This window comes from Eleutherodactylus coqui, chromosome 2 (genome assembly GCF_035609145.1).
Source record: "Eleutherodactylus coqui strain aEleCoq1 chromosome 2, aEleCoq1.hap1, whole genome shotgun sequence".
Lineage (NCBI taxonomy): Eukaryota > Metazoa > Chordata > Amphibia > Anura > Eleutherodactylidae > Eleutherodactylus > Eleutherodactylus coqui.
In genome coordinates this window covers 132,300,297-132,315,350 of record NC_089838.1, presented here as the reverse complement: position 1 = coordinate 132,315,350, position 15,054 = coordinate 132,300,297, and the positions used below count along the sequence as shown (strand labels likewise).

The window sequence follows — 15,054 nt, the reverse complement described above, 5'->3', positions numbered from 1 at the left end:
TAAGCCACTACTGGGCATTAGTGCCCATTAGCAGCTTGTGCAAAATGATTGCTCAAACTGTCGTTCTCTCTGTCTTTTGAACGAATTTTGAGCAATCATCTTTGCGTGTAAACAGGGCTTAAGATGAATGTAACTGGTGTGGCCATGATTATACATTATTCTGCTTTTTCATAACAGTATGATGAAATAAGTATAGCTGTTCTAACTAAATACACAGTTGTGTTAATTTTATAAATGCAGTAAATTTAGCACCAATTAGTGAGCATCTTTCTACTATCTAAAAAGTCTAAAAAAAATAAAAATAAAAAAGTGTTGAAACATTACAAGAAGAATGACAACTGGTACACAACAAAGTGCTAGAATTCAATGACAAATGTGTCACACCTCAAAGGTAATGCTTTTCAAAAGGAGAAGATTTTCTACAATGGTAAATAATGTATCAATCTGAGCAATAGGAAGTCAAGATTCTTAATTGGGAAGCACAGATATAAAAAGCCTTTTTCTGTCAGATTCAGTATGAAAAAGTAGTGTCGTGTTCTATCTCACGGCGTATTACCCTAGAAGTAGCAGAATAATTGCTTGGTTTGGAAGTACAGGGACCCGGCATGCTCTGAGCACATGGCTCTTCTGTGATTAACCAAACAGTGGTGAAATGGGAAGAATGGGCTTAGATGGCTTGTGTCCTTGAAACAAGTGTCAAGTAAAGACGTGATAGACAGCACATATTGTACTAAACATGCTGTAGCTGCTGCCATCAACTATGACCCACTACTAAAGCACAGCATACTGACTGTACAAATGACATAAATATAGTCCATGCCACAGAATATGGCCAGATAGTTACCTACATTTGTCTCCCTTGTGTGCTCCCGTCCTGAACAGTAAGGCTGGGTTCACACAGGACGGATTTGCCGTGGCAAATCTGCCCGCGGCTCCTAATCCCGGTATTAGCCAGCCATGTGGATGAGATTTTGCAAAAATCTTGTCCAGACGGGGTGGCCAACCCGTCGCAGCAAAGCCGTGGATCTGCGGGAAAGCAGGGGATTATTTAAAAAAAGAAAAGAAAAAAAAAACAAAAAAAAAAACTGTACTGCAGCGAGCCGTAAAGACCATGCACATTGCGGTGAACTTGGAAGTGGGGGGATCTGTGCGGACGCCGCTGCCGGGGAAATCAGGTAGGCAGGGCTCACTGACCCTGGGTGGATTCCATGTGGGATTCCTTGCACTGAATCCGCGCAGGCTGTGGACACAAAGCCATACATGCAGTTTCAGTGGCTTTCTTGCATTAAGAATCACATGATTATTTATGCAAATAAGGAAGATGGAACAATACCTCTGCAGCGCCACCTATTGGATGGCAGCATTGCTTCAAATCTATGTACGACTCTTTATACGCGTCTGTAAAACAATGATTGGGAATAGGAAACCAAGCCAGAAAACCATACACAGACAGCTGTTTCAGGGTGTTTGCATAGAGGCCTGTGAGGTGGGTAAAGAGGGGTGTCTCCTATCCTTAAGAAGAGCACCCAAAGTGTGTAAAGACACCTAGGGGTTGAGTGGGTTGGGGGATGGTATAGCCTCTCTTCAGGGAGAGCACCCAGAAGGGGTGTAAGAAGACACCTGAAAAGCGAGTGAGTAAACTTATAAGGCCATGCACGCGCCTCTAACCTGAAAAGATTATTTGACTCATAATATATTCTTCTTTGAATCATCCCATTCTTAATGTGAGAAACGTCACAAATAACGCACTACACATCTACATATGCACTTTCTTCCCTGCATTTAAAAAAAATCATCAATGGAAGTCTATTGGGAGAAAATGATGGAAGAAACAAGAAAAATGCAACTCCTAGAGAATGTTGCGTTTGAAAAGAAAAAATATATATATATGCAACGGGCAAGTAAAAAAGCCTCAACAGAAAAGAACCACTGTTTGTAGTGCATTTCATTTCCCTATCATTTTCCAGCTAATTTGGCGTCAGTGTTTTTTTGCCTAAGAAATGGCCACATAAAAATTGGTAAACTCACCTCAAAATACACAGCGCTTTAACACTAATATAAGGCTTGAGGGACAGTTAGGAGGGAAATCCTCATGGGATCTGGGAGCTTTATGTACATGATGGATGGATGATATGTCACCTTCTATGGAGGAGGTTTGCTGGTTAACCATGATATGTTACAAAGGTCATTGAGATGGCACAGAGTGAGTTCTGCCCAGTGATGGACTGGTTGGCAGCAGCAAATGATTGACTGAAGAAAAAAGGTGGGAAATGCCTGTGGTTGTCAGCAGAATCAGGTGGCCTGACAGCGGCTGGTGATTGGCCCAGAGGAGCAGCCGTGATATATGGAGGTGCAGAGATGTGGGCCATCATCATCTGGAAAGGAAGCAGCATCCCACCCTCCCTCCCTTAGGTTTGTCGCGGTGTAGTTAATGGGGGATTGTCGCCCGCATTAGGCGGGTGGGCAGTTAAACTTGGGGAGAGTTTGGTGGTGGTAAACGTGTCTGTAAGACAGAGTTTACATGAACTGTTATGGTTATTGATTGGTTAATAAACTTGGGTCTGTAAAACAGTTTACAGCAAATGTTATGGTTATTATTGGTTACATTTCTCCCCAAATGTTTGTAACCCCGTTAACACACACCGCGGCCTTCTTTATCCAATATTGGTGTCTGTGTCGGTTATTTATAAGAGTTTGGTGAGGTTTTAATAAAGCGTAAGATCACATGCCACGCATGACACCACCATTTCTAGCTTACCACTGTGGTCACTTTCTTATAACCTCGAAGTCAAAATATTCTTGTCCTTGTATCACTTGCAGATTGCAGGCCTTTCCAGTTATCAGTGTATATTGCCATATTCTCTAGTGTACTGTACCGTTCGAGCTGCTTAATACACCAATAAAACCAAACAGCTGAAAGTACACACATAAAAAGTTCTGAAAAACTTCACATCTTTACAAGTAGGGCAGAGATCGAAATTACATTTGAAGACGGAGCATGCCCGAATCAAACTCCCCAAATTATCATCACTTCCCATTTTTCAGCATCATGATATCATACATGACTCAAGTTGACTTCATCCGCTCTAGATAGTGCGCTCACTGAGTGATGTGACAGAAACCACCACCTACGCCCTCGTTTTGACTCCCGTACTGTGTTAACAGTGCCTCATTTATTTTTCGCTTTTTTTTCCAAGCCAAATGGTTAACTAGATTTAGCTTTGAAGCATCACATGTCATCTGCCCAACCACAATCAGAAGGGGCGCACATACTAAATAGAACCATCTATCGTAGCAAACAAGAGTACAAAAGTTTTGTTCAGAGAATGCAACGAAAAAAAAAAAGCCACGGATGCTCCACATTTGCCAACCTTGCGCGACTCCCCAGAGAACAACCCTTCCCCCCTGATGGTAGGCGTATTTACAGTACATGGCTGGAAAAGTTACGTACAAGTGTTAACAAGAGAGCAAGTGGAAAATAAAAATGGATGAAAATGCCGATATAAAAGCCCCGCTTGGATGTGCTCCCATCACTCACTACTAGATTGTCCTGACTTTACATAGCGCTTGGCATGGGCTGAGCATCCTGGCTTTCTGGCTTACAGCCACACTCTTGGGCTATATTAAAGAGTGCAGAAGAGAATGACAATCTGAGATTAATCTTCAATGTATGCCTTTTATTGTGCTCCACTGTCTCAGGCCAATATATCTTGGATAAACACAAAGCCTATGTATATGAAATCAGAGATACATTGTTTTCCTGTTTCAGTGACTCATTCAGTCCATTATGTTGAGCATTTCCTTACACTACATTATAGCAGAGCGCTCCAGCTGTTGCTACACGAGCCAGAAGAAGCCTCAAGGCAAACATCACAGACATCTTATAGCAACTCTCCAGTCCCCCCCCCCCCCTTGTAAAGTTCACTTGGCTCTATGTTCAGCAATTATCTGAAATGTCACATTTGTATCGCTGTACTCTATAATCATTCTGCACTTGCTGTGCTAAGGGCCCGTTCACACCGGCGCAATTACTGTGCGTGTGCCGTCTATGTTGTACAGAATGAATATGAACAGTAACGTGCAGTTAACGCGCAGCATGTCCCATTTTGGTCCGTGTTCACTGTCCAAAAATCACCCAGAGAAGTCTATGGAAGCATAGAAAACCTAGCAAACACAGATGTAACATGTGTGTTACATGTGTGTGCACTGCATTTTTCCCCCACACATACACGTTGGCAAATTGACACCAGTCGGGCCTTCTTGCACGTGTGATGAAAAATGGATGGCACATGGACGTTAAAAAAATGGCGCATCTAAAACAAACATATGGAAAACACATACATGTGCAGTGAAATCAGTCCCTTTTTCACAGGCTAAAATTGCATCTGCCCATGTGAAAGCTCTAAAAATCAGCTCTCCATGACTGGATAGGAATTGTGGATTCCTAGAGCGTTTGATCTGCGGTAATACGCGAATCGAATGCATTGGGTAACACAATTGCACTCACATTAGCGGGTCGGAATTGTGTAATCTGCTCACGGAAAATAAAAAGCTGTATGTTCTGTTTTACCGGTGCTATCCACGACAGACACCATTGTTCTCTATAGTCGCCGATATACCTGCAGCCCATGCGCAATTATTTTCCGACGGGTATCTGTGTCATTGCTAAGCAATAGCGTGGGAAATATATATATATATATTAAAAAAAATAAAAAAAAACTGTGTGTACGGCGTATGACCATCTGTGTGAGTATACGGTCATATGCAGCACATTACGTGGCCATATGCAAGGCCGTGGCTGAGCTCACAGCTAGAATCTGCTGAGGGAGGCCCGCAGCAGATTCCGCATGCAGCCATGTGAACCCAGCCTTACTGGTAAGCCTGTGATAGACTAGTGTTATACACAGCAGCCTACCAAAATGAGGCATAGCTGCAAGGAGAGGGAAAGAACAGCCGCCTGAACCAATGATCATCAGTGATGTGTTTCAGACTACCTCAGACTCCACACAGACACTGGGGTCACAAACACTTCTGTCCAAATGGAGCAGAGTTTAAAAGCAGCCAATGAATAAGATCTGAAGAAAGTAAATCATAGATAATGATTGTAGGTAGGTAATGACTTGCATATCATTTTTAATGAGACTGTCACCATATTTCCACACCCCTATCTGAGTGCAGCAAAAGATAGTGCATGTCACACTGATTACAGTGATATGTCTGCTGTGTGGATCTGTGCAGTAGTTTTGGAGAAACTTGCATTGTTTTCAGTAGCAGTACATGCATAGAGGACTACTTTTGAGTAGTCCTAGATATTCATGAGCTGCAGACTAGCTATACCCACCCGCCCTCCAGCCACGGATTTAAAGGGGTTGTCCCGCGGCAGCAAGTGGGTCTATACACTTCTGTATGGCCATATTAATGCACTTTGTAATGTACATTGTGCATTAATTATGAGCCATACAGAAGTTATCAAAAGTTTTATACTTACCTGCTCCGTTGCTGGCGTCCTCGTCTCCATGGTGCCGACTAATTTTCGGCCTCTAATGGCCAAATTAGCCACGCTTGCGCAGTCCGGGTCTTCTGCTGTCTTCAATGGGGCCGCTCGTGCAGAATGCCGGCTCCGTGTAGCTCCGCCCCGTCACGTGCCGATTCCAGCCAATCAGGAGGCTGGAATCGGCAATGGACCGCACAGAAGAGCTGCGGTCCACGGAGGGAGCAGACCCCGGCGGCCATCTTCAGCAGGTGAGTATGAAGACGCCGGACCGCCGGGATTCAGGTAAGCACTCTCCGGTTTGTTTTTTTTAACCCCTGCATCGGGGTTGTCTCGCGCCGAACGGGGGGGGGGGGGGGGGGGGGGGGTTTAAAAAAAAACAAAAACGTTTCGGCGCGGGACAACCCCTTTAATTCTCTTTGCCTATTACTGTGCCTAGAGGGAGAGCTGCCAATCATTGGCTGGAGGGTGGGGTGGGTGTGGCTAACCTGCAGCTCATGCGGGACTAGTTCTGTATCTCGCTGCTACGAACTAAAAAGAAGCCCCAGAGTTTGGGCAACTAATTGAATGCGCAGATGATTGCCCAATGAAATGAAGAGTGTAATGGTATTTTTTTAAAATTTTCCCATGCAAATCCTCGCCTGACTTACATTATGCACATATGCCGTTAGACTAGCCGGGAAGGAGTGACAGTGCATGCCGCTGCTCTCTCGGTGCGGCGCAAGTGCAGTGCATGCAGTTTCCATGCAGAGCTGAAGACATCACAAAGTACTGAATAGGCGGGGTTTCTTCTGAGATGGTCAGGGATACAGTGTTACAACAAGCACAGCAGGAATGCCCATCAAAGCACGCTATCCTCATTTGTATATATAGCGCACGGCCCAAAGACTTAAGTGGAGTCACGCTGGAAAATAAAAAAGTTACCATTATACTCTTCATAGCATACTTGTGTATTCAGCTGGTTGCCCAAAATCTGCTGAAAGACTCCCTTGAAATGCAAGTTTCTCCAAAAATACTGCACAGATACACATAGCAGACAGATCACTGCAGTCAGTGTGAGAGGCACTACATTATTCCGCCCTTGGTGAGTCCCTTTAAGCTCATCACTGGACGGTCACTAAAATTTCATTGAGTCATTGTTGTGCACACATTCCTCAGCCACTACATAGTCACCAACATATCCAAATGACAGGAGAATGCCCGCTGCACTCACCTATGCACATTTAACCCCTTGATTTACAGGTCTACCAGCAATGCGATGACATGTTGTTATCCCTCACCTACAGCCATGTACATACCTAACCAATGCACCTTCTGAGAAGTCATTTATTCACCTCTAAGGTGCCTCCACAAATCCACACTGGCATCAAGTGTCTTCTATACTAGCATCTGAAGGCACAGCCATCAAAGATTTTATTTCAAGAGACAGATACAAAGCGAAACAGACACAAAGAGGTATTTCTGAATCCATAATGTTACAAAAATATGTATTCTTGGTCTGAAACATCCGAGTACAGAGATCACTGCCCCATCAGGGTTTTCCCTACAGAACCAATCACTATGGTAACTACAAGAGTTCAAAATTTTACAAAAGCGGAAAACCTTCCTTAAAGAACAAAGTTTAGTACAAATATTAGAGCCTTGAACACCATAAGCGTATCTTGTTATAATAATCCCTTTATTACAGAACACCTTACAGCACTAGACAATACATCCGTAAGGTAGACCGCTGTGCAGTCTGATCATAGGTTATCAGCATTGTTAGAATTTACTAGCAGCCACCAAAATAAGTACAATAACATTGTTAACGGCAACCAATAAAGTGTTATTTGCTATTTCACAAGTATCATCATTGCTCTGAAGCATTTCAGAAGACAATACTTTAGAATTACCAATCCAGTGATGTATCCGCATTCACAAATATTGTATTGCCAATGCTGGCTATTTATTTGACTGGGTGTAGTCTTAATACAGCTGCAATTAAAGATTAGTCAATTGCCATTGCAATTTAGGTTTATCTGCAAAGTTCACAAGCTTTTAGCTGTTTAGATTTGTTGCAAACCATTTAAATGGCTCAACAGAATATAAAAAGCGATTCTCCAAATTAAACACAAAATGCCACATTTAATGACTACTGCAGTGTCAAATAATCCAACCCCCAGAATAGAATCTTTCATAAGAGCATACATTTCCAAATCAAGTGTTGTCTCAAGCACACCTGATGAAACTAATGAAGCCCTTGATTAGTTGCAACAAGGATGCTTGAGATAAAACATTGAATTTCTGGACTGACTAGGGCTTTTTACCTGTGATGTTTGATTGCATGTTGGAGTACTCTTACACATACTGTAGCACTAATCATTCACCTGAACGAGCAAATTAGGTCACAGTTTTCTCATTCGCTCTGGGGTTTTAAAAAGCAAATTTAAAAGTCATGTATGTATGTATGTATGTATGTATATATATATATATATATATATATATATATATATATATATATATATATATATATACACACACACTTTTTTTATTTTTACAGGATCAGGGTGGATTCAGACAACTGTATAACTGCTCGGTTTTCACGCCGAGCCAATATACGGTGTCCTCATCTGCAGAGGGGGGGGATGATGGAAGAGCCAGGAGCAGGAACTGAGCTCCCTCCCGCCCCCTCTCTGCCCCTCTGCACTATTTGCAATGAAAAGAGGCGGGACAGGGGCGGGTCTAAGTTCCGAGAATTAGCCTTGCCCCTGTCCCACCTCTCCTCATTGCAAATAGTGCAGAGGGGCGGAGAGGAGGCAGAGAGGGGGCAGGAGCTCAGTTCCTGCTCCTGGCTCTTCCAGCCTCCTCCCCCTGCAGAGAGAGACGACGTATATCTGCTGGGCGTGAAAACCCAGCCGATATACGGTCGTCTGAATCCAGCCTCAGTCGTTCAGTTAACTATACCAATGAATGAGAACGACTAAACAATTGATGTTTAAACTGAACAATTACCAAACGAGACACTGATTTTCATGATGGCATGATATGAACAATAAGTGAATCGCTTAATCGTTGGCCATTACTTTGAATGATTACCAATTTCGTGATGCAGCGACTTATGGAATAATACTAGTCTGTGTAAAAGCACCTTGAGTCAAGGGAATGTTCCAAAAAAGTAAGAGAAGCGATCACTGCCTTGCGCAAACAAGAAAAAGGATACAAAAAAGTCAACAAAGTCACTGAATGTTCCAAGAGGTACAGTTGGAAGCAGAGTTCACAAGTTCAAACTTAAAAAGGAACACAGACTGCACTACCTGGACGTGGCAGTAAGAGGACGCTATCACTGGCTGCTACCAGATTCCTGAGGAGGTAGGTGGGCAAAAACCCTCAAGTGACTACAAAAGACCTGCAGCAAGACTACTGGCAGTACGCATTAAGGGTTGAATTCGCACAGTAAGGCCTTATTCACACGAATGTTTTATCGCGGCTAATTTTCTGCGCAGCTTGAAAAGATAGGTCTTGCCCTATCTTTTGGCCGCGATCAGCCCGGCAGCTCCCATAGAAGCCTATGGGAGCTGCCAGCAAGGAAAGAGGGAGTTGGGAGGGACTTTAGCAGCGGCTCGTGCTGCTAAAGTCCCTCCCCCCTCCCTTTGCCGGCAGCTCCCATAGGCTTGTATGGGAGCTTATATTGCCGTGGTCAGCTGGCAAAGAGAGGGGGAGTGAGGGGAAGAGAGTTTAGCATCACTAAACTCTCTCCCCCAGCCAACGGCGTACATGTACGCCACACCCGGCCGTGTGAATAGGCAGGAGAACGTCAGATTTAGTCACGACTTGATTGAGGCTCTCGTTCATGTGATTTTCGTCCGCCCACGTCGCAGCTGGAAAAAAAAATAACTGAGAGAAAGCAGCGACCAAGTCACAGCTAAATCTCGCATTCTCATGGGCAGGCAATTCCAGCCCTGTTAGGCTGCAGTACTAATGACTAAGCCACCATATTTGTTCTTTCATTGCCAGAGAAATTGAAGACCAAGAACAAAACACAGAGAACATAAAAACTAAAGGCCCTTTAAACATGATTATCGCGCACAAGCCATCTTTTGCGCGATAATCGTTGTGTGGAAATGTGTGCCCATCATGCACTTAACGTGCACTTTTTGTATATCGCTGACTACAGTACGATAAGATAAGATGGACCGCACGCTGTGTTCTTTGCGGGTGGCAATGATAACCGCTGATAACATTCTTTAATAGCTGTTAACAGCCACTGTCCCGCTAGAGAAAAATAGCGAAGTATTTAGAGAACAGACCACCCGCTGTTCTCTAAATACACGCAATGAAGTACTAAACGTTTGATTTAGTGCATTAGTAGCGAATGCAAAATGATTGCTCAGAACTGTCAGTTTTTGAGTGATCATCTGTGTATTAATGCACCGTAATACAGACATCACCCTTGGTCAGATTTGAACCAATTCTAGCAAAAGTTTGGTACCGTGTTAGCCAGTAGAGCAAAATGTGATTGTTCTCAGTAAGAGAAACCAATTAATCTTGTAGATATGATAGCTTTGAGAAGAATAAACACAATGAGAACATCCATCTCTATGTAGATATCCATAATCATGACCCCAGAACCCAAGTGTTCCAAGGTGTGGTGGCTGCAGCAATCACAAGGCCCAGTGACGAAACATCATCGTTGGAGCTGGAAGAAGAGTGCCGAGGGGTGACTTCACAACATCAGAATGGCAGCAACATGGGATCAGGTGAGGAGAGTCACTTTTTTTAAAGTAGCAATGAGCAGATTTCAGTTCATTTTTTTCCTCCCCAGACCACCCCTTTAATAGAATCTAGGAAAGTTTCTTTTCCTCTAAGCCACACACATTGGGGAGTTGGTTAGGATTTAGGGGCTTATTCTTTCTGATATTCCGAAGTGCGTGGGATATCCTGTACTTCATTCACATGCTCAGGAAACTATCCATGCAGAATCATTAAAATCCACAAAATATCATTGTCATGAATTTGACAAAGAAAAGGCACAGGTTAGTCTGGATTACAATGGGGCTAATCCACATGCGGATCTGATAGCCGAGCTGCAGCAGGAATGGAGTTGCAGATTTATGCTGTGGATTTTGGCATGTATCAGACGCTGTATTTCCCAGGTATTCTCCTCTCTAAGTAAAGCTGCTATAGGAGAACACTTCCAACACATGGTGCTATAAGGAGTCCCATATGGCTGCACATGGATTTCCTGTGTTGCCTTGTACATGAGGCCCAACAGTCCTAACCAAACAATAGCAAGTAGCAGAATACACAGGCTGCAGACACATCTGTAACAAAGCTCTCGCTAAACAATACAGGGAAACTGACATCCCTGAAACTCTGCTCATCTAACAATGGTTTCCAAAAAAGAAAAAAAGGATCCATCTTCAATTTTATAAGACCAGAACTAGAAAATGTTGGGCTCTTTGCAGAACTCTCTGTCCTTAGGGTCCATCCATACAGGTGTATTTTCTGCCTGTATTACAGCCATATTTATTACATACAGTGCACAACACCACTGATTTGCTCTGATGTATTCAGACGTGCGTTTTTTTACATGTGTGTAAAAAAATTAAAAATTAAAAAAAAAAAATCACACAAACACACAGGATGTCCAATTTTCGCCTGCATACACAGAACAGGATCATCCGTTGAAGTCAATACGATCTTTTAAGGCGTGAAAAAGAAGTGAATACAAATACAACACTGTTGCAAAAAAAAAAAACACATTAAAACCACATGCAACATGCACATACACACACGCATTGAGAATGGTGCCTTTTCCATGGACTGAAATTGCATACGTCCTTATAAATTCCATGATTTCTCAGTACGGCCCTAGTAAAAATGTACTAAATTATTACCTTAGGATGAATATTCACAACAAAAATCTATATTTTCATTCCTGTATCATTTATCCTCTCATATCAATAAAAAGTAGCTTCTAAAAGACTTTACAAGAACGTTCCACGAAGCCAACCTCACTCAGCCTGCTAATAATGTGTTTGTCCTTACCCCGTCATGTACGCCAAAACCATACAGACTATGACCGCACAAACTACAAAGCAATAGCCAGACTCTGGCAAATGAATAAAAGACATCAATGCAACAATATTTAATGGGTAGACAAAACAGTATGTAAAACAAGTTTCCATTAATTAGTAGTGGGGCTCCAGCCTGCTGAATGAGTCATTAAACTCAATGAAGTGAAGTACAAACATATGCATGGTGTCTTCCAGCTAACTAGCACACACCACTAATAAAGGGGGCAGGAAGAAAAGTTACTAACAATCCAGCAGTAAGTGATAATCAGATACTAAATGATTAGTTCAGACCAACAGGAATTTGGTCAATTAGTATAAATAATTATAAAAGTGCCTACTCGGTTCTAGAAGTAACTACGGTGCAGAAACGCACATGAACAAGGTCTACAAGAGAAACCATTCTGATGACTGCAGATCAGCACTAACGCCTCGTCACACGAGCGTATGCGCATTTGCACGTGCCTCAGCGCAACTTTTTTGCGCACTGTCAAAGGCTTTTTTGCGTGCATACTGGCATATTTTACAGTACTTTTTCTGCCCGCATGGCATATAGATTTGAGCGTGGCAAACAAAGACACACCGACTGAAATGGCTAATTCATCTAACGAGGTCCAGATGTGCTCTTTTTCTAGCATTATTACGCATCTCCTTATGTATTGTGCGCGCATTTCTGCAACCCCCGTTGACCCCTATGGGGACCATTTGTGTGCAAAGGTGCAGGAAAAGTTGTCATTGCGCGCTGCACAGACAATTTTCCTGTGCGCGACACGCGATGCCAAGACCCCGTTGATTTCTATTGGGCCAGTCACACCAGCGTTTTTTTTCACACACACACACACACAAAAAATGTATTGCAGTATGTACTGCAATAACTGCAGACAATAGAGCGCTAATGGATCTGGGGCTGAAGGTTCTGAACGGGTCGTCTGAGACAGATGTAAAAATTGGCCTTGAGCTACAGCTATACAGACTATCATGATTTACATGCAACTTTGTGTCAAGTTTTCCTACTTTATATTACTTTTGTAAACTTGCATGAAATTTAAATGTACAAGTCACTATAATCATGTAAATGACATACAATTCAATGCATTCTTAAGAGTCATAGCACCACTGAACTACAGCTCAGCCCGGCCCCCGGCGGAGCGCAGCCGCGGCTCAACCCGGCCCCCGGCGGAGCGCAGCCGCGGCTCAACCCGGCCCCCGGCGGAGCGCAGCCGCGGCTCAACCCGGCCCCCGGCGGAGCGCAGCCGCGGCTCAACCCGGCCCCCGGCGGAGCGCAGCCGCGGCTCAACCCGGCCCCCGGCGGAGCGCTGCTGCAGGAAACTTGAAGTGTTCCTATCTGCTGCAGTCCTGGTGCAACCCAATGTATACCTACGAACAGCAGCTCTGGAGTGACTCAGTCAAGTCCCACAGACTGCAGCCTTTATGTTTCATGACATCTTGCTGTAGCCTAAGTCATTGAAATGAATGGGGTAGGGGGGATAGCAATACCATTCCAGGCCGCTACATGGTGGACAGGGCAGTGTTAGTTCTGGCATGCAGCAGATTGGACATACAGCTGATCAATGGGGGGGGGCAGGTGTTAGACCTTCTGCCAATTTTATTGATGACCTACTCTAAGAATAGATCATCAATTAAAAAGAAAAAAAAAGGCATGGAGAGACCTTTAAACAATGTTCCAATATGACCTAAACTAAAAGGCTATAGAGCCCCCTACCATACAATCAGTGATCCTAAGAGGAAGACAGTTCATCAGCCTTCTTCATAGGCAGCTCCCAGGTTATCCGGGGCACCGGGTTACATTGCCCCCCATATGTAAGGTGATATTTATGGCTCTGATCCAAAATGATGGTAAACTGAGCGATAACTGAAAATCACTACCTGGGACAATACCACCGCTGTGTGGCACACACCCTTTGCCATAACCACACGGGCACCCACCCCATGACAGTGCCCTCGTTGGCTTTACCTTTCACTTGGCTCTCATATTCTGCAATGATTTCTTTGTCCTTCTTGAACCTGCTTGGGATCGACATTTTCTTGCACTTCCTGGGGGTCTTCTATGTATTTGGATTCTTCTAGGTCTTTGTTCAATGCCAATCTTGTAAGCTGCCCACTAGTTACCCACAAATGGAAATCACTCTGCTGAAGTTTTCTGGAAGACGAGTCTTGAGGTCAACAAAGAAGCCATGTTTTCAGCCCAGGAGAATGGAGGCACCACAAGGGGCGCTCTGGAGGCCGAGGTGCCAGGCAGGGCAAGAAGTAGGGGCAGGAAGTAGGGGGGGGGGGGGTAATACAGAAGAGCAGGGGCACAGAGGGCTCTGGTGCAATCAGTGAGTGCCACCACAATCCCCGCAGCACCCGGGAGCAGCCAGTAAGGAGTAGCAGAGGGAAGAGGACTTCTAGCACAGCAGCTACAATGGGGACGCTCAGGATGCAGTGAGATGATGAATGGCAGCCAGGAGCATATAGTGTAACCCGGCGGCAGCACAGCCCGCTCCGCAACACAAAGACCCGGAGTGCGCCTAGCGGGGTATACGGAAGAGAGCACTGTGATACTCCGTATCCCGCACCTGTAGGGGGCGCACCACCAGTTTTACCCCCTTTCCCTCCTGGTTCCCCCTCAGCGGTCGTAGTACAGCACTGCGCCGCCAGACACTGCGAGACTCGGCTGGGAGGCAGAGGGAGGAGCCGCAGCCTCCCGTTCCCGCCCCTCACACCGGCACAGCCCGGCTCCGGCAGCTGCTAACTGACAGCTGGCTCCGCCAATCAGCAATCAGGATGCGAGGTCCCACTTGTCAGCGGCCCAATGAGAGACAGAGGCGGGAGTCTCCCAGCGGTTACAGTCAGTAGTGGAGGCCCGCAGCTGGCGGCTCGTACACTGAGGTGCTGCGGCAGGCCGAACTCCAGGCACAGTGCGCGGAGCAGGTGCCAACAGGGAGTGATAGCCACCGCCAGGGCGGCAGTACAGGGGTTATTACACCCCCACACCTGTGCTGTACACCCACATAGAGCGCACGGGCAGTGGGAGGGATGTGGAATTAGTATTGTTATGTATGGGCATGTGGGTCGCCACACCAACTGCTGTGCATGTAGTTGTAGGAGGGAACACAGTGTCAATAGTGTTTGTAGAGGTAGAGAGCTCCCATGGCAGCAGAGGAAGCTGAGGGATCCGGACGGACTTGGACTGTTCGAAGTTATTAACTAGAGATGAGCGAACCTACTCGTTTTGAGTAATTACTCGATCGAGCGCCGCGATTTTCGAGTACTTCCGTACTCGGGTGAAAAGATTCGGGGGGAGGCGTGGCGGAGCGGGGGGGGGGGGGGGGTAGCACCACGGCGCCCCCCGAATCTTTTCGCCCGAGTACGGAAATACTCGAAAATCGCGGCGTTCGGGCGAAAAAGGGGCGTGGCCGAGTAGGTTCGCTCATCTCTATTATTAACCTCCCAACGAATACTTCTGCGAAAAGCCGTCGACGTATCACTGCATAGCCATACAGTAGG

General features: G+C 45.0%; 1 protein-coding gene across 4 annotated transcripts in view; it reads right to left on the bottom strand.

Annotated features, from left to right (window-relative positions):
• The window catches only part of SRGAP1 (SLIT-ROBO Rho GTPase activating protein 1), a 170,649-nt gene extending 156,433 nt beyond the window's left edge, over nucleotides 1-14,216 (bottom strand). For all 4 annotated transcript variants that reach the window (XM_066591556.1, XM_066591557.1, XM_066591558.1 and 1 more), the window contains exon 1: nucleotides 13,520-14,216. In XM_066591556.1, the coding sequence (XP_066447653.1) occupies nucleotides 13,520-13,586 (67 nt within the window). In that variant the 5' untranslated portion in view covers nucleotides 13,587-14,216. The remainder of the gene's footprint in view (nucleotides 1-13,519) is intronic.
• Between the last annotated feature and the right edge of the window lie 838 nt (nucleotides 14,217-15,054).